The 27,497-nt window shown below is 45.2% G+C and overlaps 1 protein-coding gene across 3 annotated transcripts in view; it reads right to left on the reverse strand.

The window, feature by feature from the left end:
- MINDY4 (MINDY lysine 48 deubiquitinase 4) overlaps window positions 1–27,497 on the reverse strand; it is a 120,808-nt gene that overhangs the window by 75,744 nt on the left and 17,567 nt on the right. For all 3 annotated transcript variants that reach the window (XM_055293509.2, XM_063609704.1, XM_063609705.1), the window contains exon 5: window positions 25,208–25,617. In XM_055293509.2, coding sequence (XP_055149484.1) covers window positions 25,208–25,617 — 410 coding nt within the window. The remainder of the gene's footprint in view (window positions 1–25,207; window positions 25,618–27,497) is intronic.

The following is a 27,497-nucleotide window of genomic DNA, read 5'->3' on the forward strand; positions in this document are numbered from 1 at the left end:
ACCATCTAGTCTAATCCTGCAGCCCTGCTGGAGGTGGGAGTCAAGGACAGAGCTTTCCCAGGGCCCCTGGTTAGTAGGCAGAAATAGAGTTTTAGGCTCCTGACTCTCATCTTGGTTTATTTTAATCTATCCCATGCTGGATATTTGAGGCACTGCCTTCATTTTCTTAAGACTCAAAAATGCATTAGGACTGATTGCTCTTCTCTTGGGGAGACACACACCAGGACTTTGTGGCCCTCCCAATTCACACCTCCCTGCCCTTCTCTCAGGCTGAAGTTTCCTGGGCATGGCTGAAGTCAGCTCCAAAAGGTGACTGGTGCAAGAGGCAGGAGTTGCTCAACAGGCAGTGAAAGGGTGGGTAGATGTGATGTTACCCCGGGGAGAGAAAAATATCTTCTCAAAGGAAAAGTGATCTCTATGAAGCATGTCTCTGGAACACACTCAAATTTGTTGACTAACCACTCTGGCCTGGGGTATGCAGTTCACCAAGCAAAATGTTGCTAGCCCATGATCTCCCTTCATCTTGGTCTCACCTCCACCCCTCTGCACACCAGCCCGTGGCTGCTGGACTTGACCAAGCCCACCCATCATGAGATGCAGGATGAGCCCAGTGACCAGGGCCAATGCTAGAGATGTGATGAGATGCCTGGCCCACAGCATGAGGTGTCCCAGGTGTGGGTGGGCCACAGGCTACACACCCAGTGGGTGGGGCCACTAACGCTGCCTCTGATTAGGGCTTCCTGGCAGCCCAGCCTCCCTCCCCAGCGGTCTCTGAGGCTGCCTCCCAAGGATGGTGTAAGAGCCCAGGATGGAAAGGATTGCCTCTACAGCCTGGGCCCTGTCCCAGGGAGGTCTAAAGTCATCCTTGGCATGACAAAAGGGAAGGTTCTGACAAGCTGCCTGAAGGAGTGGCTGCCTGAAGGAGTTGCTGCCAGTTTCCACAGTGGACTGAAAAGCTGTGTGGAGATGTTTACTTAGCTGCTAGGAGAAGCCACTCTGGGGCACCAATCCTGCCCATGACTGTCCTAATAAAGGCCAACCAACATGTCAAGGAAGTAAGCTGCACCAAGAGGCTGAGTCCCACAAAACACTAAACCCACTTAGGCTCTGTTTGGTTAAATATGTCAAAGCATGACTTAAAACAACTTCCAGGATGAAGTATCTTCCTTTCAAATTTATAAGGCATTCCCCTACATAGGCATTTATATAAGAGCTGTGAGCCACACGTTCGAAACAGCTCTGACAGGGTCCAAGATTGACCTCATAGGCATTTGAAAAGAAAGAAATTTGGGTTCATTTACTTTTAGAAAGGTGAAGAGGCTTACATTTAAATACCACTTATTTTTGGAGCTCATGCCTTTCTCTAAGTGACCCTGGGCAAATATTCACCTTCCCTGAGCTTTGATTTACCTTTCTGTGACCTTCTAAGGGTGCTAAATGTTCTGTAGCTTTGCCCTTACAATAATAATTGCTTATCTAAGCAGCACCTTCTACTTTTCCTGGCACTTGCTAAGCACATTTTAAAATTTAATTCTCACGAAAGTCCTGTGTAGAAAGCAGCATAAGAACTTTTTAGCACTATTTTTTTACAAATGAAGACACTGAGGCTTGAAAAATTACCAACTGTCCAGGACACACAGGTCCATGGTGACATGAGAAAAATAAAAAACAATGCGGCAAAATGTTTCGCAAAGCTTAATTTGTTCATTTTAAAGGTTGACATAATCTTGAAATAAGATTATGTCTACCTCAACTTGTAAAATTTTATGAAATTGTTTTAATGTCCTTACTTGGCCAGAAAAAAATAATAATAACAACCCGAATAGCATTTGATTTACCATGAAGCTAATGAAGCTTAAGCTTCAGGGACCTTTCTAAGAGGCCCTAGAAATGTATGTTCACATGGTCTTGTATTTTTGGAAAATTTGTGAAAATTAAATACTTTCATATTCTTTCTCTTAAAAAGGTCACTCACATTGTGTAAGTTTCAGGCCCACAATGTCTGACTCTGCCTCTGAACCTGATGCTGGTCCTCCAGTATTTTTTAAAGTAATTTATTTCACTGACTGCACCAAATGGATGATCCAAAGGTCTCCGTGGGCACAGAGACTGTGATTCTCTGTCCTGCCCTGGTTTGGCCAGAGCAAGATCAAGTCAAGACTGCTTCCTAGAGCTATGCTTCCTTCCACCCCACACTGCCCCATCATGCAAAAAGAACCTCCAGGAAATTTTGACCTACTCCCAAAGCACAGAGAAATGACTATTTTCTGGGCATTTTTAGAAGAAGGAGAAAGAAACGTGTTGCTTTAAACCCAAGTCAGCTTTGCAAATTTTGAGCATTACACCACTCATACACATAAAACCAGAGAGCTGTGGAATTTCCATGAGGGAGCCAGCCCCAATTTGGACAAGTACACCCTGGGCTAAAATTAGCTGTGTCCCTGAGCCAGCCTGCCAGCCCCCTGTGCCTCTCCTGGCAGTCATCTTCCCTGGAAATGGGCTGTTGAGGGTCCTTGGGTAGCAAACTGTGGGTCCCATTCCTCCCTGCCCCCACTCTGGGGTTACTGCCTCCTGCCTCTGCTGAGGTTCCACAGCTGTTCATCACAGGTGGCTGTGAGTGGAAAGCCCAGCAGGTGAGGGCAGTCACTGAGGGGCTGGACATGGCTGAGAATCCAGCCACTTAAGGGTGGAAAGTCTGTACTGAAACTTTCCATGAACCCCACAGCACGGGAGCACAAGGCCCGCCTCACATAGAATTCAGGACCTAGGGATTGAACACTTTAACACAGGCAAGTTTCCCTCCCAGATCCTTAAAAGGTAACAATAATTCACATGAGTTTGTAGAAGTAGAAAAGAAAAAATCGAAGCAGCACAATCCCTTTTCTCCTGACAATGAAACTTCTACAGAAGCGGAATGAAGCCCTCTGGCAGGGCTCTGGTTCTCTGGTTTTTAAGGATCTGAATCTAATGCAGGCATGAGGCTGAAAGTACCCCCTCCAAAATCCTGAGTCCTTGATTCTCCAAGCTGCACTCTCCCACCATCGTCTCCCTCCCCAGTAGGACAGATGTGCAGGGACCTACAAACGGCAGCCCCTTCCGGATGGTGTGGGCAAGAAATGGCCCCAGCAAGGCAGACACCGGGAAGAGCACTGACCAAAGGTATCTGGAGCTTTTTCCAGAACAAATGGAAAACCATCGGAAGCAGCTGGACCCATTCTGGGCAATCTCCTGTTGGAAATGTCATGTTGAGCCTCACAATGGGGGTGGAAGCAAAAGTCCAGAAGTTTTGAGAAAACAACCAGAAGGTTGGGTGAGGATTCCAGCCCCAGCTGGTTAGAGGGGGTAAGATTGGTCTGGAAAAGGGAGGTGGGAATCAGCTTCCCAGGGCTCAGCAGACCTACATGAAAAAGCCTGTTTTCTATGCACCTGGAAAACATGTGCAAGCTGTTGTTTCTGTAACCACTGATTCTTTGGAGTGCAAGAGCTTGCAGATGCCCATGTAACAAGAAATTCATCAGCTGTGTTGAGGTGCTCCCTCAGCGTGTTTTGGGCTAGGCTTGGGTTTTTATACCATCACCTCACCCAGATTCCAGCACTGAATAACCTGGTTACACTTCTTTATGATCATTACCCAGAGATAAGAGATAGATACTATTAACTATTCATTTTTCCTATCTATTCCATGTGTTTTTTAATTCTCTTTTATTTTGAAAAATCTTAGACTAACAGGAAAACTGAATGAAAAATAAAACACACACCAGCATATACCCTTCACTTATAGTGACAAATTGTTAACATGCCTTACTTGTTTTTTCTCTCTCTCGATGCATACATACACACACACACACACATACACACACACACACACATACACACACACACACACACACACTATTTTTCTTTTGCTGAACGCTTTGAAAGCCAGTTGTGGACATCATGACATACCATCCCTAAATATTTCACCCTGCATCTCCTTAGAATAAGGATGCTCTCCTGCCAAATCCACATGGGGTTTGTTTGTATGACAACACTTTTTAAAACCAGGATCCTTGTCTAAGTTCTCCCAGATCCTTGCATCTGGCACACGGGCCCTTTTGTAGTTATTTTATTTAAAAAGAAGAATAATAAATCAGTAGTAATGTCTTTATTAAATATTAAATGGACCTGTAGCAGGACAAGCCACAGACAAAACCCCTCAGACACCAAGTTAAAGAAGGAAGGGCTTTATTCGGCCAGGAGCTTTGGCAAGACTCACGTCTCCAACAACTGAGCTCCCCGAGTGAGCAATTCCTGTCCCTTTTAAGGGCTCACAATTCTAACAGAGTCCGCGTGAGAGGGTCATGATCGATTGAGCAAGCAAGGGGTACATGACTGGGGGCTGCATGTACCAGTAATTAGAATGGAACAGAATAGGACAGGGATTTTCACAGTGCTTTTCTATACAATGTCTGTAATCTATACATAACATAACCGATTAGGTCGGGGTCGATCTGTAACTACCAGACCCAGGGTGTGGCGCCGGGCTGTCTGCTTGTGGATTTTATTTCTGCCTTTTAGTTTTTACTTCCTTCTTTGGAAGCAGAAATTGGGCATAAGACAATATGAGGGGTGGTCTCCTCCCTTATTCCCCACTTTGAGAATCTCACTCAATAGTGGGAGTTCTCACTTTCATTCTCACTACCCATGTCTTCTTGCAAGACAGATCGGTAGTGATTCATACAGTACACTTGTGCTGAAGCATTTTGGTGAACGAAGGTAGTGATGAAGCTTTTTACCATTTGAAGAAGTACAGGTAGGAAACAAGGGAGCAGTAAGCAGGTTTCTATTACTATTATAACTCCTATTACAAGAGTTTTAAATCTTTTTAGTGCTGGGAACCATTTTCCAAACATGGCCCCAGGATCAAATCCATGCCACACTTGCAGGGGCACATGTACCAGTTTTGTCATATTTCTATGTCTTCAACTACTTGCCGTTGATCATCTATGTGTAGACAGCAATTAGTAAGGTTAAATTTTTTACAGCCCCCTCCTTCAGTTGCTAGCAAGTAGTCGAGAGCCAATCTATTTTGATAGATAGCATTTCTCATCTGAGTTTCTTGCCAGGCCAGAATAGTCAAGGCTCTGCCAGCCTTATTAGTGATTATTTCTAAGATAGCTTGTAACTGTATGATTCGGTTGAGCATGTAAATGGGGGTTGGGTAACCCCACAAGCCATCTTGTGCCCAAGTACCAGGCCCATAATATTGTATGATTCTCTCAGGGAGCCATTTATCATCTTTTTAATTTTTTATAGCTATGCTTCTCTTTTTGCAGGAAGTACAGACAGGGAAGCCCAGGAGTTCACCTGTCTTTATGGGCAGTAGGAAGAAAGATGCTTTAATAGAGCTAATAACACAACTACCTGCCCACTGGTCGGGTAATTTGGTGTAAGCTCTATGCCCACATATCCAGTATAATCCAGTGGGGGCTGTCCAGTCCCAGTGGGACTCTGGGTGGGTTTACACAGTTTGCATCTTTGGGAATTTACTAAACGGATTTTTCTTAGCGTGGTTTGAACTCCACTAGGTGGCTGTTTTTGTAGTATTATTATACAGTTTTTGCCCAAGGCAGCTGTCTTCCCACAGGAAAGGTGTCTGTCTTATAGTATAAGTTACTATAATACATGTTACACTGTTAACTGTTAACATGTTGACTCGGGTGTGATGAGTCCATCCCTTTTCCACTGAATGAACAGCAGTCTCAGTGGTTAGCAGCACAAGGTAGGGTCCTTCCTAGGCTGGCTTGAGTTTCTTTTCTTTCCACCCTTTGATAAGAAGGTGATCTTCAGGCTGGTGCTGGTTTACTGGAAATTCTAGGGGTGGTACCTGTGCTAAAATACTTTTAGTTTTGAGGGAAAGAGAAGTGGAAGATAGACCAAGTACATAATTTCTAAGAAATTGACTTTTTGTTTCAAATGTGGGGACATCAACAGTGGACTTTATAGTCTTTGGTGCCTTCTTACTGAGAAATTTCCTTTAGCACCTATTTTTATTAGTTTTTAGACCAAAGAAAGCCAAACACCATTTTATATTTAATAATGCTTCTTATATGATTTTTATACCAGATAAGCTAAATTTCACCTTTATATTAGTGTGCTATTAATATTAAACTTAGTTTTAATAAAACTTTGTATACATATTTATTCAATTTTGAATGTCGGACCATAAGGTAAGATTTTTATAGACTCCTTTTAACCTTTTATAATCTTTGTTAGTGCTTTAAGAAAAACCCATCGTGTTTTTACTTTAATGAACAGTTCACAGAAAAACTGGATGATCCCTTTAACTTTAGCTAATATGTTTACACACAGAATTTTTTTTATACAATTAATGTTTTAAAACTTGCTTAAACCTTCAAAACAATTTTTTTAACCTTTTAATATAGGTAAAAATTTACATCCTTATGCCTCCTTATAATCCTTTTACCAAAGGTCTATTTTACTTTCCTTGTACACCTTGCACATAAACTGTTTTTTTTTTTCAATAGTTTTATATTTAGGAGGTCTAGTTACTTTTAAATTATACAACATTTCTTGCATAAATTTTTTTTGTAACATTTTTCTCTTTCACGACGTTCACAGACAATTCTTCGACATGCCTCAACTTTCTGACTTACTGCAAATTTTTTTTTTTTTTTTTTTTTTGAGATAGAGTCTTGCTCTATCACCCCGGCTGGAGTGCAGTGACGCAATCTCACCTCAGCACAACCTCCGCCTCCCAGGTTCAAGCGATTCTCCTGCCTCAGCCTCCCGAATAGCTGGGACTACAGGCGGGCACCACCATGACTGGCTAATTTTTGTATTTTTAGTAGAGGCAGGGTTTCACTATGTTGGCCAGGCTAGTCTCGAACTTCTGACCTCATGATCCGCCTGCCTTGGCCTCCCAAAGTGCTGGGATTACAGATGTGAGCCACCTCACCCAGCCTAAACATTTCTTTCTTTAGACAACCAGTTAATTTATTTCAGGACAAGAATGTGCCATATAACACTCTTTTTACAAAAATTCTGCCCCCCCCTCCTTTTCCCCTTTTTTTTTCGAAGATGATAACCATTCTTTTCCAAAGCAAACTTCCTTTATGTCTGTGGACTAGACTGTCTAAGGCCACAAGATTAGAAGTTACTATAATACATGTTACACTGTTAACTTTTAGCAAACTTTACTTTTGTTGAAACACTTGTAAGTTTGGGATTTTAATTATTTGCTATTAATAAGACCTTGTTTTGTCCAAATTAACTTAGAATTGTATAGATGGCTTTTTTTTTTTTCCTTCAATTACCTGGGAGGAACCATCGATGGTCCTGTCCTGAAGGGAGTTCCTCCTAGGTCTGGTCGGGCCCTTGTATGGTAATTAAGATTTAGATCTCCTGTTAGGAAATCTGCTGGGTTAAGGGAATTTTCAGTGGTTAATGTTAAATTATCCTTTTTTTTTTTTTCTTAGGATACTTCCAAACTGGTGAGGTGTGCTCACAATGAGGTTTCCTCTAACAGTTATTTTTTTACTTTTTTCTGTTAGCAAAGCAGTTGCCGCTACAGATTGAATGCACGTGGGCCATCCGCAGGTTACTGGGTTAAGGATTTTTGATAGGAAGGCCTCAGTGCTTTCGGGATACATCCTTGGTTACACTGACAACAAAGTGGTATTGGAGCGTTATCGGGTTACGGAGAACACCTTCAATCATCAATTATAGGTTTTAAATTTACCTTGGCTTTTAAAGGAATAGGGTACACTGTTTTTTTTTTCTTAACTACTTGTATATCTCTCTTTCTCTCTTTGATTTTCTGTCTTTTTCTCTTTTTCCTTTTCCCATTTGTCTCTTTCTCTCTCTCTGCCTCTCTCTCTCTCCTTGACTCCCTCTTTGTCTCTCTGTCTCTTCCTCTTTCTCTCTCTGTTGGTCTTTCCTTGTCTCTGCCAACTGCTTATGTTGCTGTTGTCTCAGCCACTGTGCCGCGGGGGGTGGCAACAGGGCTCTAAAACCAGCTGTAACCAAGTGTCTATGTACGGGAACTGGTCTGGGTGCCCTGGCTTACAGGTTACCTTGTGCCGTACCTTTGAAACAAGGGACCTGTCCAGGCTTCCTTCTGATGGCCAACCCACCTCTAATGCTGGCCAGTCTATTTTACACAAAGTTTTAAGTTTTCCTGGTGTCACAGTACTCCATAGTCTCCCTTAAATCCTCTCTTGAAATTTTTCAACATAGTTCCTAGTGGGGTGGGCTTACTTTGTGCCTGCCATGCTTCTTCAAGACAAAACACCACGCTCACACCACATGCACACCACAAAACAAAGAACGGGTAAAAAGGGCACACACACACACACACACACACACACTTTTATAGTTTACACCAAACCAGAATCAAAACCAAAATCAGAGTATCAAGAAATCCAAGCCAGGTCAAAACCAAAACCAAAGTATCAAGCAATCCAAGTCAAGTCAAAAACAAAAACCAAAGTGCCAGTACAGGCATGCCATGGGTGATCAGGCCACGCTTCCACTCAAACGGAGTGGGCAAGTTCCAAAGACTAGTCTTACCAAGCTTCAGATGTCCGGACTCCAAGTGCCAATTCCTTCCTAGTGTTCAGTCACCACATTGATCCTCCACAGGGGCCTGCCACACACTGCTCTGGTGAGACATTCCACCAGGGCAATTGCCTACCCGGGAGCACTCTCAGCATCCGCATCGCTCAAGCTGGCCGGAGTCCCCCACAGGGATGCTCCACAGGGCAGGCCTAAGCCGCCTAAGGGGCTGCCTCAACCATCCATTAATCACCTCGCTTCCCGGTCAGGGAACAAAGAAATGTAGCAGGACAAGCCACAGACAAAACCCCTCAGACACCGAGTTAAAGAAGGAAGGGCTTTATTCGGCTGGGAGCTTCAGCAAGACTCATGTCTCCAACAACTCAGCTCCCTGAGTGAGCAATTCCTGTCCCTTTTAAGGCCTCACAATTCTAACAGAGTCCACGTGAGAGGGTCGTGATCGACTGAGCAAGCAGGGGTATGTGACTGGGGGCTGCATGCACTGGTAATTAGAACAGAACAGAACAGAACAGAACAGAACAGAACAGGACAGGACAGGGATTTTCACAGTGGTTTTCTATACAATATCTGTAATGTATAGTTAACATAACTGATTAGGTCAGGGGTCAATCTTTAACTACCAGGCCCAGGGTGTGGCGCCGGGCTGTCTGCTTGTGGATTTCATTTCTGCCTTTTAGTTTTTACTCCTTCTTTCTTTGGAGGCAGAAATTGGGCATAAGACAATATGAGGGGTGGTCTCCTCCCTTAGACCAGACCTGCTTTTTTTTTTTTTAATCTAAAATGGATACTTTCAACTTCTCTTTTCTTCTTTTAATATACTCCCAGGAGTGTGTTGAATTTTAAAGATATCTGATCTTCCATGTCAAGGCTAGAAAGTGACTTGAGATTTGTTAGGAAGCTGAGCAGGGGCAGAGGGAGACTATGGGTGGGAGAATTCTGTGTGTGGATGGGTTTCTTTGGCAGCTCCAGGGGTTGACTCCTAGATACCTGCCAAAATGCCCTTATAAGATCATTTGCCCTCCATACAGCAGCTTCTGGAATATGGCCACTCAGTGTGCCACTGCTCCATGAGGAGGTGGACATGAAATAATGGACGTGGCTCTCAGCCTTGCCAAACAGCCTCTAATCCTCAGATGGTGGCAAAGTGCTTGGTCTCAGTTTCCATCTGGGACTTTTTCAATTTACATGATTTCCTTTTCTTCTCATTCAAAAGAAATTTTATTTAAAGAAGAAAGGCTAAACAAATGACACTGGGAACAAAGGAAGCAGCATCAGTTACAGAAATGCCACTGTCCTCCCTTAGACTTTCCATGCATCTTGACCCTTCACACAACTGAGTGAAACCCTGGGCTCAAGGCAGAAGCAGGGACATGGAGGACCACAGCCACATGGGCCTAGGGAAGTGGAGCCAATTGTGCCAGCCCATTGTCCAGGCCTGACCTGGGAAAATCTTCTAGAAGAGGATAGGAAGACACATCTGCCTCACCCTCCAGAGCTTTCAAACAGACCCAGCTTCCCCTAGCCTTCAATAAAAAAAGAAGGAATGCCTCAAGGCAGGCAAATTCATTCAATCAACACAAGTTTCCAAAAGACTATATGCCTGACCCCAGGGGAAAGACATGCCCAGGGGCACAGGAGCCCTTGGCCATGGCTCTCACAACTACCCTGAACATTTCTCTTTTGACCATACAATCTTCCATAATCTGACTCCAACCTCACTTTCCATCCTTCTCATAAAATCCCCATCTATTCAGGAATATATGCATCTATTTTTTTTTAATGGGTGTTTTGGCTAACCAAATAGCTAGAGTGGGGGGAAAGCTAATATTTATTAAAATAATCATTGTGGGCCAAATATTTTATATATTTTATTTTACTTATTCCTTATGACAATCTTAAAAGAGTTAAAAGAGGCTAAAAAGTTTTTGCCTTTGCCCTGTTAGTATATGGCAGAGCTAGGATTTGCACCCAAATCTGTTCAATTCTAAAGCAGGGCCCTTTCAACCTCACCATGCCAAGAGTTACTAAATATGTGAAAGATGGCGAGCCAAGTTTCAAAGTCTCAGAATACAATACAGTGCAATGTTTCCCAAATAGCAGATCTCAATAACTTGACTTAACAAAGCTTGGCTTAATTGGAATAAATTTCAAGTAACTCAACAACTCTGCTGAGTAGAATTGACTCTTTCATTAGAGATTTAAAAGGCACTTCGGGAACTTGTAATGCCCTGGGCCCATCATTACAGACATCAATTATCGTTACTGAGCGTAACAGAAAATGACTCTGGTATTGTCAGCACTGTTCCCTCCCGGGCCCCGCCCAAGCACGTGCACCCTGCCTCTGTGAATGGTGAATTTCTCGTCTCTGCTGCTGGTGCAAACATGGCTCGCAAACATGCACACATTTTTCTTGTCCTGAATAAAAGGCCCTATTCCTTAACCTTCTTCTTTCTTGAGCTGCCACCCTGTTCCTGTGTACCCTTCATCTCTAAACTTATTTCACAAAGGCTCTCCACATGTGTCCTCATCTCCTCCCATTCCTCAACACACTACAGTTGACTTTCTGCCCCCGAGCACTCTGCTCAAGGAACTCTCTCCAAAGCCACCTGGGAACCGCCATCACCAGGCCCAGTGACCTCCCAACCTCTCCTAAGGGTCCGAAAATGCAACCTCCTGCCTCCCTCCAGGAGACTGGCTCTTCCCTCACCTTGGGTGGGGCTCTGCTCTGACCACTCCCTTTTCTTGCCCTGCTCCACACCAAGCATGTGGTCTCCACTGCAAGATACTGACCTTGGCAATGTCCACCCTCCAGGGAATTGAGCTTTCAGCCCATGCCAGCTCCTCCCAACATTGCCTGGGACCTGCGTTTCTGCCCCACTCTTGACTGTGGAAACAAAAACTCCACTGGACATATCCAGAAACAACTCCTCATCTTCCTGACTCAACCAGCACCTCCCCTTCAGGTGCCCCTACTCCTGCTAACTACCTGCCCAGCCTCCCCTTCCTCCAGGCCCACAGTGCTCCTTGACTGCCTCATCCTCTGGATTCTCCTCCTCAGCTCCCTGGCTCCTTACCCCTCTGGCACATCCAGGCCAGAGCCCGCTTGCCTTCCCAGCGGGGGCCCTGCTGTCAGTCACCTTGCTCAGACCTGCTGCACCCCTAGACTCACCTTGCGGCACATCTTCCTGGTTAAAAAACAACAGAACCCAAAACACAAGAGAACTTTCTATCCCTCCCTATTGCCTAGAGAAGAAGGTCTGGCTCTTGGGGCACCTGTCGGGCCTGCAGTCCACCCTCTTCCCACCACTCACACATCCCCTGGGCTCCAGCTACACCAACTTGCCCACCTCTTTGCTCACAGCATCCCCTCAGCTTGGGATTCTTCCACTCTCTGAACTGCCAGACCTGCCCTCTATGTCCTTGCTAATGCCAGCTCTCAACAGTCCTCTTCCCCCAGGTCAGGGCCAAGGATAATGATTAAGACTAAGGTCCCAAGAGCCAGAAAACCTGCATGAACTCAGACTGCTAGGTCATTTTGTGCCTCAGTTTCCTCACTTGTAAATATGTAAAGTTGTGTCAGGATTAAATGAAGTAATACATCCAAAGCTCCTATAACAGGGCCAGTCAGATAGTGAGGACTCAACAGATATTGACAGCATAATTATCCCTCAAACTATCCAGACTCTATCTCTGTGGCACTCTGCCAGATCCCTTATCACACTCATCTTTTTCTTAATCCTGTAGTACATATTTGTCGGGATGTCTCAGCCTCTTGGGAGCAGGAACCTCATCTTCAGCATTTCTCTCCCCAACACCATTCGAACAAGCAAGAGGCACTCTATAAATGCTTTGTTGAATAAAATTAAATACCATATATTTAGATTGAGATCAAAAACTGTTTATTTGATCGGGAAAAGGCCCCACTTCTGAGGGACCTATGACCACAAAACTGGCCTCAGAAGGAAATGAAAGAAATCCCATGGCTTTACTAACTTCTTGTGGAATGAGTAGAGAAAACAAAGTAGAATTTTCTGGAATGAGGCACACACATGGAATCTAGCCATACAGGAAGCTGCCCTGGCAGGTCATCTTTGTGATTTGAGGAACTCTGCCCAATATGCCCCTAACAGAACTCAGCATCAGAGGCCATCTTTCCAAAATGGAGACACAGCTCTGACAGTCACAGCAGAATTCCATCCCTCAGCCACCATTTGAGAAAACCAGCCCAAGAGTCATGAGGGAAGGCATCCACCCAGTACTCCAGCAGGACTGAATGGGATTTGGCAAGGGAAAGACTTTGGCTCTCTCTATGTCAGGCCCCAAGGCATCCAGCCTATCACAGGGTAGGAACAAGGATGCCCATCTTTTCCCTAAATAAATGCCATGATCCTTAGGTGGAGCTATGAGCTTAGGTTTTCTCCATGACCCACCATAAGTGTACATTATGCAAAAATGTCTGCAAATGCAGCAAAACCCAATGCAGGCCGTAGAAAAATACGCTGGGGAAGAACAAGAGAGCTGCTTCAGTCTTTAGGAATGAGACCCCAGGGATACTAGTAAACTTTCACCCCTATCCCCCCAAAAAAACCTCAGGCTTAGAGCAAGGCAGAGAAGAGTGATGAATATGTTCCAGGCACAGCAATAAGGCCTGAAGAATAAGACTGCCCCCTGCCACACAAAACTGGGCTATTCAAACCCACTCAGCCTTCAAGGCTCAGCTCAGCCCTGCTTCATCCAGAAAACCCCCTCCCTCTCCTCTAAGCTCCTATGGCATCTCAATTAGCACCATCCATCTGACCCTGAAACAGATCTGCCTGCTATTTTTAGTTGACTTTTTCTGTGTGCTAAGTCACTAACTCTGCTCTTCTATGAACTTCTTGAGTTAAGGAAAGACCTCATACTTCATTCTCCCCTCCCAAATTCCAGGCAAAGTCAAGAATCCATCTCAATTCTTATTTATTGGAATAATTCTGAGCAAAACTCAAAAAGGTAGGGACACAGACAAGTCACTCCTATACTCAGGCAGCTGACAGTCCAGCAGGAGGAACAAAGTAGCCTGCCAACTCTCTCCAGCACGACATGTGCCATGAGAGGTCTGAGAAACAGATCATGTCCAAGTATAGGTAGAGTGAAGAGATCAGGAAAGGTTTCTTAAAGAAGGCAACATTCAAGACGACTTAAAGATGGGGCATCACAGTTGGGACAGTGAGTTGATTGGTTTGATTGGGTGGGTTGGTTGGACGGATGGATGTTTGGATAGTTGGCTGGTTGACTGGATGGTTGGTTGGCTGGGTTGGTTAGGTTGGTTGGTTGGGTGGGTTGGTTGGGTGGGTGGGATGATTGGGTGGGTGGGATGGTTTGTTGGATGAATGGATGGTTGGATGGTTGGTTGGGTTGGTTGGTTTGGTCGGTTGGGATGGTTGGTTGGTTGGGTGGTCAGATGGCTGGTTAGATGTTTGGTTAGCTAGATAGATGGTTGGGTGATCAGGCAGTCATGTAACTAGTTTTGTATGAACAAAAAAATTACTGAGTAAATTAGGCAAACTAAAGTTCAAATTGTTCCAATTATATGAAAAACTTACCACTTTTAAGTTTCATGATACTATCCCAGACAGATTAGCAGAACTTTCCCTTCCATTCTCCTTGCTGAGTGCACTCTCTCATTTGCTTGGCACTTATTATTGCCAGGTCCAGAGACATGGCTGAGTAAAGACAGAGAAATAAGGCCCCATTCCAGGCCTCAAAAAGTTCATGAATATAAATATGAGTTATCAAATCATTGTTCTATACTGAAGGTTGTCCAAGATACTGAGGGAACAAAAGAAAGCAGCCAGACTCTGCTAACCAGGATAGGATTAGGGTGAGATAATCAAGAAGCCTAAGGTGCAAAATTTAAAGAGACCTTCCCCCTCAGGTTCATGCAGGTGTCCAGCCTGCAGCTGAACAACTGTGAGAGTGAGTAGCTCCTTACATTTTGCATCCTAGATGCTTCACCTCACTCAGCGTTGTCGTGGTCCTATTAACCTCTATGTGGGACTTTATTTGGGGTTCTGGTAGCCAGGAACTGCTGGAACATAGCTAAGAGAGCAGCACAAAAGCATCTTGGAGTGAAAAAAAAAGGAATACAGGAAAGATTCTCCATAATACCACTCCTGCTCTCTCACACTCATCTCCCAAATATTATCTCAGAGCCTCAACAACTTCCTTCCAACAGCTGCCACTTCTGCATGGAACATCTTCCCAGCCTGTATCCCAGGACTCAGAACCTAGGATGGAGCTTGCAAGGGCCCAGGTGTGGTCTAAGGGAGATCTCAGAGCTGCCATGCTGTCCACAGATGGACAATACAAGATCACTCATCTTCCCTTCCAGGGAGATGTGTGGCCACTCTCTCACTTCTTTAGCCGCACTTTCTAGATCTCAAAGGAAATCTGAGTCAAGGGAAATCTCTTTCCTTTGACAGATGCATCAGGTCAGAGACTTGGAAACCATGAAACTGAAGGTACCTTGGGGTTATAATAACCACACAAGGTTTAGGGGTCATCAACCCCATTTTTGGAGGGCTCAGAGTGGCCTGTAACATGCACTGGAGCTGTTTCTCATGTTTAATCTCCTGTGCCTACTTTCAGGAGGCTAGCAATCAGAAGGAGAGAGAAATGGTGTTCCACTGTGGACTGGGGGCACATGTATAGGGTAAAATGTGATCAACAGGCTGAGAAGTGGGGAGAAGTGGCTGAGCATCGGGCATCAATGGCAGGTGTGGAGGACAGCTGTATCCACCACAGAAGAGAGGTCCCCAGAACAGGTTAAGAAGGTGAGGCTGAACCAGTGCAAGAGCCCAAGCAGGCCACTATCCACACAGGATGCCCGGCATGCTAGAAAGGAACTAGGTATTGTGTGTCTCAAGAGTCAGATTTTGAACCTTAATAGTCTGATGTGAAGTCCAAATAATGCATAAAGACAAATTAAAATGAAAATTCTCCCCATTACTCATCCCATGAGGTGCAGATGTTTTCAGAGCTGGGATGCTCAGAAGCAGGGAACAGTCAATGAACCTCAAATGCCACATCCTCTGTGAAGCCTCCTCCAAGTCCCGGCTGGCACAATTCATTCCCCCTTAGGACACAGAGAGGCATCTGTGCGCCTGTGGCTTTCACTCCAGATCTGGGGGCCTCCAGAGGCACTAGAGGACCTGGGAGAGTTTGGGATGCACTTGTCTCTCTCCCCCTGGACTGCTTAAGAAAGGTCTGGTAGGGGCCTGGTGAGTGTCCACTGAATTAAATTATGCAACAAGGGCAACAAGACTAAAGCGCTGGGGTTGGGAGGATTGATGAAGATCTGCTGCCATCTACTGTCCATTCTTCTGCAAAACCTGAAAAACTGCCACGCATGCCCAATGTCAGAGGAGTGTTTAGATACAAAGGCAGAAACACTGAGGCTTCGGGACCTTGGCTGTATCAAGGCTGCAGTGACCCACAGCAGAACAAGGCAGGTTAATCTTCCCCTGGATCTGTGAATTAAAAGTACAGCCATTCCTTCTCCAATGTTACTGGTTCACCAGGAAGTCTTTTGCATTAAACACTGCTTCTCCAAGCCCCCTCAATAGTGTCCCTTAACTGCTCCCTGAACTTCCACTCCTCTGTGAGGGCCACAATTTAGCACCCAATTACACAGGGCATCCCAGTGCACCCTGGGCTTCTGGAGGCAGGGAACCATATCATGCATTGGCATCCCCAGTGCCTACCTGGGCTATGACACCTCTCACCTGACTAAGACAAAAGGACGTAACCCAGCCATAAAGCCAGTAATGGGTTAATATGATGCTCTTGCAGAGGGCTGCAGATGTCATGATAGGAAAGGCTGTCTGAGACTGGAAACAGTTTCATCTCAGTCTCCCCTTCTGGAGTCTGTATCCTAACCTGTAAAAGATCCCTGCTTGGCCCACCTCACCAGGGCATCCAATGCACCTAAGGTGATATCCAGGGACAGGCTTTGCAGTTTATCTTTACTGTAATACATAGGGGTTGGGTGAATGCAGAAGGAGCCATGAGAACTGACATGGAGGCCACAGGTGTCCTGCCCAGCTGCCTCGGACAGGTACATACTTTCCAGCTGCTGTCAATGTCAGCTGCTAAGGGCTCACAGCTGCATCCTTTTCTGGAGAATTGTCCTTTGCCAAACTCATCTAGGAGGTTGCACACTGCCCGCCCCACTCCAGGATGGGCAGCCCACAGCCAATGACTAAGAGGGGCACAAAAAGCTCACTCCCTTGCTTAAACATGGGACTAACTCTGAGTCAATTCATGCTCCGCATCTCCCCAGGGGATCAGCCTGAGCCCTTAGCCCTCACACCTTTGCTGAGCTACTTCCCCTGCCCAGTTCCACTTTCCTCTCCCCACTTCCTCCTGAGAGCATGCCCCCAACAAATTACATGTACCAGAATCTGACTCAGGCTTGGCCCCTAGGGCATTGCTTCCCAAAGCTTGACATGCATGACATCACCTAAAAAGCTTGTTAAAACCCAGATTCCTGGGCTCCACCCCCAAACTTCTGACTCAGTGGGTCAGATAAGCTGTTTCTAACAAGTTCCTAGATGATGCAGATGCTGCCAGTCCAGAGATCACAGTTTAAGAACCATTGTTCTTAGGAACCTAACCTGAGAAACCATTCAACAAGTAATAGGCGAAGGGGTTAGGGATGGTGGAATTTAACCTTGCCCTAGTCAGCCTGCCTTCAGCACAAAATGCTGCAGCCAGGAACAGCCTGGAACAGGCCTCCAGTGACAGACGCTCATACTCAGGGCTGGGAGTGATTCCACGTTGCTGTGTCCTAAATCCATTTACTATATAACCATAGATGCTCACAGGAGCCCACAGTCTAGGAGGGACTCCAAAGTCACAGGACCCTGGTTTACAGGCTCATTATTTACATAAGATGAGCCTTTAGAGGTCAACTGAATCAAGGTGATTCAGAGATTACAAAAGAAGTCAGAAGTCTGGTCCAGGCATGTGTAGAGGGTAGAATCGGAGAGCCATTACAGAGCAGCCCATCCGACCCCTTCATTTACAGACAGGAGCACAGAGGCCCAGAGAGGCCTGGAGGTCTGCTCAGCAAACTGCAACCTGCAAGCACAGGACAAAGAAGTGCATGACGTAAAGGCGAGATGGGGACTTGCTTTTACTGTCCTCAGACAGTAGCTGTGAGCAATCCTACTAACTTGGGCTCTAGTAGTAGTCCTGGTGTAGAAACCTCTTAACAGCTTCAATAAAACCCCAGTGCCAGAGGAAAAATGTCACAGCACAACAGTAACAGGACAGCTCACTGCTCACATGTGTGGACTGCAAGTACATGGACCCTGAACTAAGGCCACAGGAAGGCCAGTTCACAAAGAAACACCACTGGCCTGATAGAAAGTAACATGCAGGGCCGGGTGCAGTGGCTCACGCCTGTAATCCCAGCACTTTGGGAGGCTGAGGCGGGCGGATCACAAGGTCAGGAGATTGAGACCATCCTGGGTAACAGGGTGAAACCCCATCTCTACTAAAAATGCAAAAAAAAATTAGCCAGGCGTGGTGGTGGGCGCCTGTAGTCCCAGCTACTCGGGAGGCTGAGGCAGGAGAATGGCGTGAACACGGGAGGCGGAGCTTGCAGTGAGCCAAGATCACACCACTGCACTCCAGCCTGGGTGACAGAGCAAGACTCCATCTCAAAAAGAAAAAAAAAGAAAGTAACATGCAGACCAGAGGTATAAATTATGGCCCAATGACCACGACCTAAACCTGCTTCTCCCACAGTCTTCATTTCAGGGAACGGCAACCCCCCTTTTACAGTTGTTCAGCAAAATCTTTGCAGTTATCCTTGCCTCCTTTCTTTCTCTAACACAGCACATCCATTCCATATGCAAATCCCAATGAGGTATGTGGTTTCGGTCAATATCAGACCACATATATGACAGTGGTTCCCTAAGATTATAATATCATTTTGTTACTGTACCTTTCCTAAATTTAGATGTGTTTAGATACACAAATACTTCCCATTGTGTTACAATTGCCTATAGCATTCAATACAGCAACATGCTGTCCAAGTTTGTATACTAGGAGCAACAGGCTAAGCCATTTAGCCTAGGTGTGTAGTAGGCTGCACCATCTATATCAGTGTAAGTACACTCTATGATGTTTCCACTTCAGCAGTCTCGAGGAGAGAGACAGGTGCACCCCAAACTCTCCCGGGTCCTTCAGTGCCTCCAGGGGCCCACAGATCTGGATGTGCTTCTGAAAATGCATTTCTCAGAATGTAGCCCTGCTGATGTGTGTCTGTATATATGTATACACACATATTCTAGCCCATGTCTCACCACCTTCACTGCCATTTCCCTGATGGAAGCCACCATCAGCTCTCTTCTATTACTGCAGTTGCCTAACTGGTCTCCCTGCCTCCACACTTGCCTTCCTCCTTCCCCACTTGAATCTACTCAACACAGCAGCCAGAGGGATCCTATTAAAACACAAGTGAGATCACAGCATGTCTCTGCTCGACCTCCAAAGGCTCCTATATCTCCTAGATACAGGAGTATCCAAAGTAAAAGCCAATGCATTCAGCAGCCTCCAGGCCCCACATGACCAAGCCCTTGCTTCCTTTCTTGCTTCTTTTCCTCTCTCCCTCATGTGCTCCAGCCTCAATCAGTAACATGCTCCCACTGCAGGGCCTGTGCGCAACTGCTCTCGGCATTTGCGTCCAGAGATCAAAGTGCATGTTCCCTGTCTCCTTTTTGGCCTCCTCTCAAGTGTAACCCTCTCTGGTAGGTCTTCCTGGCTACCTCTTTATAAAATAGCAGCTCTGTCCACAGGGCTCCCTGTCACTCTCCCATGATTTATTTTTCCCTTAGCACTTGTAATCCTCAGATATGTTATATATTTCCTTGTTTTGGTGTTATTGTGGCTGCCTCGTCTCACTGGAAGTGGAAGCTCCAAGAGGGCAGGGACTCAATCTGCTTTGTTCACAGCTGACTGGCTGGTGGGTCTGGCACACAGTAGGCCATCACAGGTGGTGTGCTAGTAAATGTTAACAACTGGCTCTCCAGGGATGGGGACCTTGATTTGCTGCATTTGCCAATCTCCACGGTATAAATATTCTAACCATGACCAATTCCAAGCTACCAATGTGATGTCACTGAATGCAAAGTTGAGAAGGGGCACTAAAAATCAGCATTCGAAGCCAGTACAAGCCACCTTTAACATATTGCTGGTCCTTGCTAAATAGCTGTTAAATAAATTAACTGAATAAACGAGTATGTCTGTGAATTGACAGGGTCTTTTTTTTTTTTTAGAGGGTATGACTCCAGGAATTCAGAGTCTGAAATCAAGTCTACCCAAAACCAAAGGATCTGTAACATGAAGAGCAAGATATCATATGTTGGTTAGTGACATCTGTGATGGAGGCTTTAAGTGAATACATGAGGAGCATACCTATTTAAAAAGAAAGCTTTAAACATTAACTACAAAGTGAAAACAGAGTTTATGAAAAAAACTTTGCTACACCTGCAAAAGCTCAAGTGAGTCATTTCCTTTCTGTTCTCTGGGGCTCTATTTTCCCCGCCTGCCAAATAAAGGGCTTGGATTCTAAGGATCTTTCCAGCACTGACAGTCTATGAAGTTAAGAATGCAAACAAGTCCTAAAGATGCATGCATTCCACTCTGCATTTTAAAATGTTCAATTTAAAATCTTTTTTAAAAGTCTCAATTAGACTTCAATTGCATGGACTATATCATACCTCAAGGTTGTACTCTGGGAAGATATTCACTTTCTCCCAGACAAAATCCATTTCATGAAATTAATGATGACCCTAAGCTCCATGGACCCGCCACAGCAGGCCCCAAAGCTAGACATCCTCCCCTCACCTAAGCCTGCTGCTTCTGGGGATGGCATGGCTGTGGGTTTCCTGTTGCCTTTTCCACACAAGGCCCAGATAAAAAAGAGACAGATGTGACAGTGAGACAGGGGGAAATGTGAAAAACACAAAAAAATCTTTTGAGAGTGGTCAGAAGGGAGACAGAGAGAATAGGTGAATATTTTAAAAACCGTAGTGAGACCAAAAAAAAAAAAAAATGTACAGTGCTCCAACAAACAGCTGCCCTCTGTGGCAGGCATAATAATGACCCCCTCCCTCAACTATGTCCACATCCTAATCCCAGACCCCCTGAATGTGTTAGGTTACATGGCAAGGGGGGATTAAGATTGCAGATGAAATCAAGGTTGCTAATCAGCTGACCTTGAGATGTGTTGAGTGTTCTGGATCAACCAGGTGGGTCCAAGGTAATCACAAAGGTTCTCAAAGGCAGAAGAGGGAGCAGGAAGGAGAAACGCAGAAAGAAAGCGGCCTGAGCAGGATTCAGCCAACGTCACTGGCTTCAAAGGTGAAGGAAGGGAGCCAAGGAATTCAGGTGGCCTCTTAAACCTGGAAAAGGCAAAGAAACGGATTCTCCCCTAGAGGCTCCAGAAGGAATGCAGCCTGCTGACACCTGGATTGCAGACCAGTGAGACATACTTCAGATCTCTGACCTCCAGAACCATCAATCTGTGTTTGTCCTCAAGCCACTAAGCTTATGGTAATGCTACACCAGCAACAGGAAAAACATGCACCCCTCTATTTGCCTATACTGTCAGGTCATCTGGTCCCTGATCCTGATGGTCTGTGTGACCCTGGAGAAGTCTGTGCCCCTCTCTGGGCCTCAGCACCCTCATTTATACCATAGGCCTTCATGTCTTGGTACCCCTGGATCCCACGGCTCCATGGTTGAAGCCATGTGACAGGGCACAGATTTGCTCACCAGCCCTGACCCTTAGATGTCAGTGCTGTGACAACTGCTGTGGGTTGAATTCCTAAGGGAGAATAAAACTCTTTTCAATTCATGACCACAGTTACACCCAGGTTTCTGAAGCAGACTGAGCAAGTAAGTGGCTGGAACTTGTGCAGCCTATGCCTACACCTATTGCTAGATGCCCAGCATGGTGTGTTTTGAGTTAATGTGCAGAAAACCAACCACAGGAGTGTCCATGTGGCCATCTGCAGGTCCAGAAACTCACTCTGAGGGACCCTCAGACAAATGACAGGCCAGCACACCCCAACAGAGGGCTGTGCGCAACACAAGTGAGGTGCCTCCAAACAACCCACCTTCACGAAGTGCCCCTGAGGAGCCAAGAGGCTTGGAAGACCTAGCCCTGGGGGGTTGTAAGTAAAAATTTCCTCTCCCATGCTCCGTACTACATCTGAAGTTTCCCGAGGGTCTACTCAGGTCAGGTGTGTGGGTGACAGCAAGAGCCACAAATGTGTAGAGAAAGGCCCCTGCCCGCAACACGGCACTCTAGCAGAGGGAGAGAGAGGCGAGGGTTAGAGGACTGCCCAAGTCAGGGCCAGAGTCCCCATAGTTCTGAGTGATGGTGAGAGGAACTCAACGAGGGCAGCCCTGACAAGCCAGTGACAAGTGACAGGTGGCCCCAAACAGCCACAACCCCCACAATGGGAGTCCAGGTGACATATTTTCCAAGCATCTTTTGATATGAAAGGACACAGAAGAAAAACAAAAAATAAACCAGAAAATAGTCCCTTCAGCTCCTGGAGTCAGATCTGAGGAGTCAGAGTTAGGAGGGCCTGACTGCACAGATACTCACACCCCCTAACATCTCAGCAGGTTGCGTCCTCCACCTGCCCCCTAACCCCACCTGTGCCCCTAGGTGTGACTTCCATGGATTTTCCTGAACCTGATGTTTGGAGGCCCAAAAAGGGCCCCAAGTAGCCCCCTCTCCTCCAGCTTCCTTAGGACAGAGCGGTGGAGCTGGCTGTGTGCATATGGCCAGCTCTGATGCCATCTCACTGTACTTTCCCACGCTTTAGAAGAATTATATGTGCACATGTGTGTCTCCCCTTGAGGAACTCACAGGACCTGGTACACACTAGGACTGAGACCCATGTTTACCAAACTGAATTAAACAAAGAACAAGGGGAAGGGGGCACTGATGGAGGGGAGTTGGGAAGGGCAGGGGATGCAGATATATTTACCATTGGGATTACTTTGGCCCTGGTTTCAAATCAACAGCACTGTGTAGAGTTGTGTAGTATGTGCACTACACAAAGACGCCTCACTGAGGCAGTGAGAGAGAGCTGAAATCCAGCCCATATTCCATTTGCCAGTCTGTGCGCCCTTGGATCTGCATCCACCCAGAACCTTGTCAGGTTCCTTGGATTCTCTGTGCCTCAGTTTCCTCATCTGTGAAATGGGGATAATAATTGCTGGGTTGAAGGATGCTTTTTCTCAACTCCCAATGTTTTCTAGAAGTTTGAAGAAGGCTCTGCTGGTCTGGCACACCTGGCCATTCTCCCCCTCTTTAATCACTCCACCCTAAGGGAGGAAATGTGAATTATATGACTGATAAATTTCATAAAAAATAAAAGGCATTTAGGCTCAGCTTTGCCCTTTTTCCTCTTGGAAGTGGGCTGCTCTTCCACGAGCAGCCCCTCCTCACCATATATTACATGAGAATACCTGCCCTGGGCCCATGATGGGAGGTTCGCTTGAGCCCAGGAGTTCACAACCAGCCTGGGCAACATAACAAAACCCCGTCCCTACAAAAAATACAAAACATTAGCCAGGTGTGTGGAAATTAGTGCATCTGTGGTCCCAAGTACTTGGGAAGTTAAGGTGGGAGGATCGCCTGAGCACGGGAGGTCAAGGCTGCAGTGAGTTGTGATTGCGCCACTGTGCTCCATCCTAGGTGACAGAGTCAGACCCTGTCTCCAAAAAAAAAAAAAGCAAACCAAAGACTTTCCGAACAAAAACTAGGAAAAAAAATTTAACATACCTGCTAAAAAAAATACTAAAGGAAGTTATTTGAGTAAAAAGAAAATATAAATGCCATAATTATTCCAACTAGAACAAAAAATTATCAGACTGGATTTAAAGTTCCAAATACATGCTGTCTATCAGAGATAAGCTTTAACTATATACTAGAAGGAAATCTCAGCAAATATCAAAGGATTGTAATCATAAAGAATAATACATATATAAACAATTATATAAACAAAAAATAAACAATATATATAATATATATATAAATATAAACAAAAAATACCCTAAATGTATGAAATTAGTAGTACATGTCTGAATAACCCATGGGTTAAAAAAAAAAAAGAAACCATAATGGGAATTAGAAAATATATTAACTAAGTTATACGAATATGTAACATATTAACTTATGGAATACAGACAAAACATTACTTACAGAGAAATTTGCAGCTTTAAAACATATTACAAAAGAAGAAGGCTGAGAATCAGTAAACTAGAAAAAATAGCAAATTAAACTCAGAGAGAACAGAATGAAGAAAATAATAAGAGCAGAGGTCAATGAAATAGAAAACAAACACAAAGCCAAAAGTTTTCTTTGAGTATATTACACAAATGATAAATTCCTAGTGAGACTAGTTAAGAGAGAAAGAACATAAATTACCAATCACAGGAATGAAACAGAGACATAACTACAGATCTTACAAACTTCAAAGTGATAATAAGAGGATAATATAATTACACAATTTTATACCAATAAATTTAAACACACATATTAAGTGGCCAAACTCTTTGAAAAAATACAACTAGCCAAAACTTATACAAGAAGAATGTTGAAATTTGAATTAAAAAGTTTTTAATTGAATACATAATTTAAAACCTTTCAACTTAATGCACAGAAAATTTCTCCAGTAAATTCTCCCAAATATTTAAGAAAGAAATCACATCAATCTTACACTCACTCTTCAAGGGGACAGAAAAAGAGGGACCACTTCTAGCATAACCTAGGTATCAGCATCTGACAAAGCTGTTGCAAGAAAGGAAATCTGCCAGCCAATCTCCTTCATAAACTTATACACAAAACCCCTACACAAAATATTAATAAGTCAAATCCAATGATATATAAAAAGATAATATATCATAGCCAAGTGGGATTTATTCTTAGGATGTAAGGTTGGCTTAACATTCAAAAATCAATCAATGTAGGAATCATCAATGCTTATTGTAAAGAATAAAAGTAAGGATAGGATGAAAAATAAAATAAAATAGAAATAATGCCCAAAGGGAGCCTTGTGGGAGCTGATTCATCACTGTTATATCTCTGGCTTCCCACAAGAAACTCTTAGCCATGTCTGCCTGGCCATGTTGCTGCAGGTATGTTTTGTCCAACCCGCAGCCCACATGCAGCCCAGGATGGCTTTGAATGCAGCCCAACACAAATTTATAAACTTTCTTAAAACATTGAGGTTTTTTTGCAATATTGTTTAGCTCATCAACTATTGTTAGTGTATTTTATGCGTGGCCCAAGACAATTGTTCTTCCAATGTGGCCCAGGGAAGCCAAAAGGTTGGACACCCCTGTCTAGAGCATTCTTCAGCTTTCCAGGTGTGTGAGCTCTGGCTGAGTTTTCTTCCTGGTTGACCATAACAAACTCTGCCTTGCTGGTTACTTCGCAGGCTTGTTCTGAGAGATCAAGGAGACTAAGAAGTCCCCTTGGGAGCCATAAGGGACTAGACAACATGTGCGAGGTGGAGCTTCTTTTTGAAAAGCTGTCACCTTTGCATAGCACACTCACCTGACAGGTACGGGCTGGCTGCCCTGCCGTTTGAACGCTCTTTCCAGCCTCTCCTGGGTCATCCTGGAATTACCACCAGGCAAGTAGAGCTTCAAGGGCATCCTGTCCGCGTCTGTGCTGCCGTCCACTGCTGGGGTGTCCTCGGAGGGATCTCTTGGCCTGGCCCTGTCCCGTGGGGTCAGCCATTTGCTGGGCAGATGGGGAGGGCTGCTGGCAGTGGTTTTCTGCTTTTCTACGGTCAGTTCACTAAGCTGACCCAGGGAGGTCCTGGAGGGGGAGCTGTTGCTCGAAGCCAGAATGTCCTGTTGGGTGCGGACAAAGAGCTCAGGGACCTTCCAGCTCTCTTCTTGGGGTTGGGTGGAGCTGCTTGACGGTGAGGACCGTCTCAGAGAGCGTCTGTGAAAAGAATCCTAAAGGGAGTAAGGACAAAAGCAGTGAGGACCCTTTGAGGGGAGCTGGAAAACAAAGATCCCACTTCAAGCATTTGCCCATGATGTGATGTCTCTCCCAGGAATGTCTTTTCCCACCCCTGACTCTTTCCCTTAATATCCTGCCTATTATTTAAGTAGCTACTCAAATGCCCCCACCTCTGGGCTTTCAGTGATGCACAGCCCGCCTGCTGGAACCTCAGAGCAGGCCTGGGCCTTTCTCTTGCAGCCCTTACAGAGAGCAGGTCCATGCAGCAGGTGAAGCTGTCGCTCCAGTCTGCATCACCACCTACCAGCTGTGTCACCTGTGGCAAGCTGCTTAACTTCTCTGTCCCTGATTTCCTCACCTGTAATATAACCAGTCCTCAATCCACTACCTGTCATTTCTAAATCCCAAAACCAGGCTGGGCATGGTGGCTCATGCCTGTAATCCTAGCACTTTGGGAGGCCGAGGTAATCTCAGCTACTCGGGAGGTGGAAGCAGGAGAACCACTTAAACCCAGGAGGCAGAGATTGCAGTGAGCCAAGATCGCACTACTGTACTCCAGCCTGGGCCAGCGAGCCACCATCTCAAAAAAATAAATAAATCCCAAAACCTCTGAAAATGAAAGGTTTTTTAAAATCCTGTGGTAAATTCTTAACTGTTGTGAGGCTGCTTACGGTCTTTTTAAAGTGTGAATATTCATACATGGAGTTGCTGAAATGGTCATTTTTTTGCTTACGGGGTGCTACCACAAACCCTAGTAAAGGCAGTAAGTGGTATGTGGCTCATGCACTGTACTTTCTTTCCAAGATTTAAAAAATATATATAAATTCCAAAAGATATCCAGCCCAAAGGTTTTGGATGAGGGATGAGGCACCTGTAGTACTTCTCCCCAACAAGACTGTAGGGAGGATGAAATGAGACCTGTGCAAGGCACTAGCACAGAGCCAGACGTATTGCAGCAGTCAGCAAACGCTCACTACTCCTATGCGTATTTGCCCTGTGCCCACTTACATATGGTCTTAACCCCCTCCTGATGGCAGAAGTCATTCTTAATTTGCCTCTGGTGTTCACAGAGCACGCAACTCAGCAGCCTATACCTAATAGGCATTCAAGATTTGCTTAGCTTTTGCAATGAATTCTAGAGGAGTCAATTGAAATATCCAAATATCCTCCCTTACCGTCAAAGATTAGTGGAGGAAATGGGAACTCATGTTGTTATTAATGGGAGGGTGGGGAGACAAAAACAACCTACCAGACTTTTCCTTGGTTTAAAATTCTGAACCTTTCAATATTTCCAGAAATAATCCACGACCAAATAGTAAAGCCTGGGCTGGAATAAGGAAACCTTAATTTTGTAGTGTTCTGGCTAAGCAGACATTACTAAGCACTATACACCTCCTCTCAAAGCCACTCAGGACATCCCCTCCACAAAGTGAGGAAAACATTAGTCACCATTCCCGAGGAGACTCAAACTTCTGGCTGAAGGGAGCTGGAGCTGCTGCAGGGAGCCCAGCCTCTTAAGTCATTCTTAAAAACAGAACTGATATAGTAAAAATGATGAAATACCCAACAGTCTTTGGCTCTTTTCTCCTGAGCAACCAGTAAGTATGGCCAAGGTACTCAAAGGCCACAATGTCCCTTCTAGAGAATCTGGCGAAATTCTATAGCAACCCATGCTTCAACATCCTTTGCGGGTTTCAGATACCACCTCCCAAAACAATTACCAAAAGGAGAAGTTTGCAGCAATGCCCTCAGCAGCGAAGCAGGTCCAAGCCATCTCCTTCACACCACAGGTATAAAGGGGGTCTCCACTGGACACGCTTGATGATCAGGACGTCATGCTAGGACAGGACCCTGGTGCTCCTCTGGTTCACCG

The sequence above is a fragment of the Symphalangus syndactylus genome, chromosome 9, assembly GCF_028878055.3.
Source record: "Symphalangus syndactylus isolate Jambi chromosome 9, NHGRI_mSymSyn1-v2.1_pri, whole genome shotgun sequence".
Lineage (NCBI taxonomy): Eukaryota > Metazoa > Chordata > Mammalia > Primates > Hylobatidae > Symphalangus > Symphalangus syndactylus.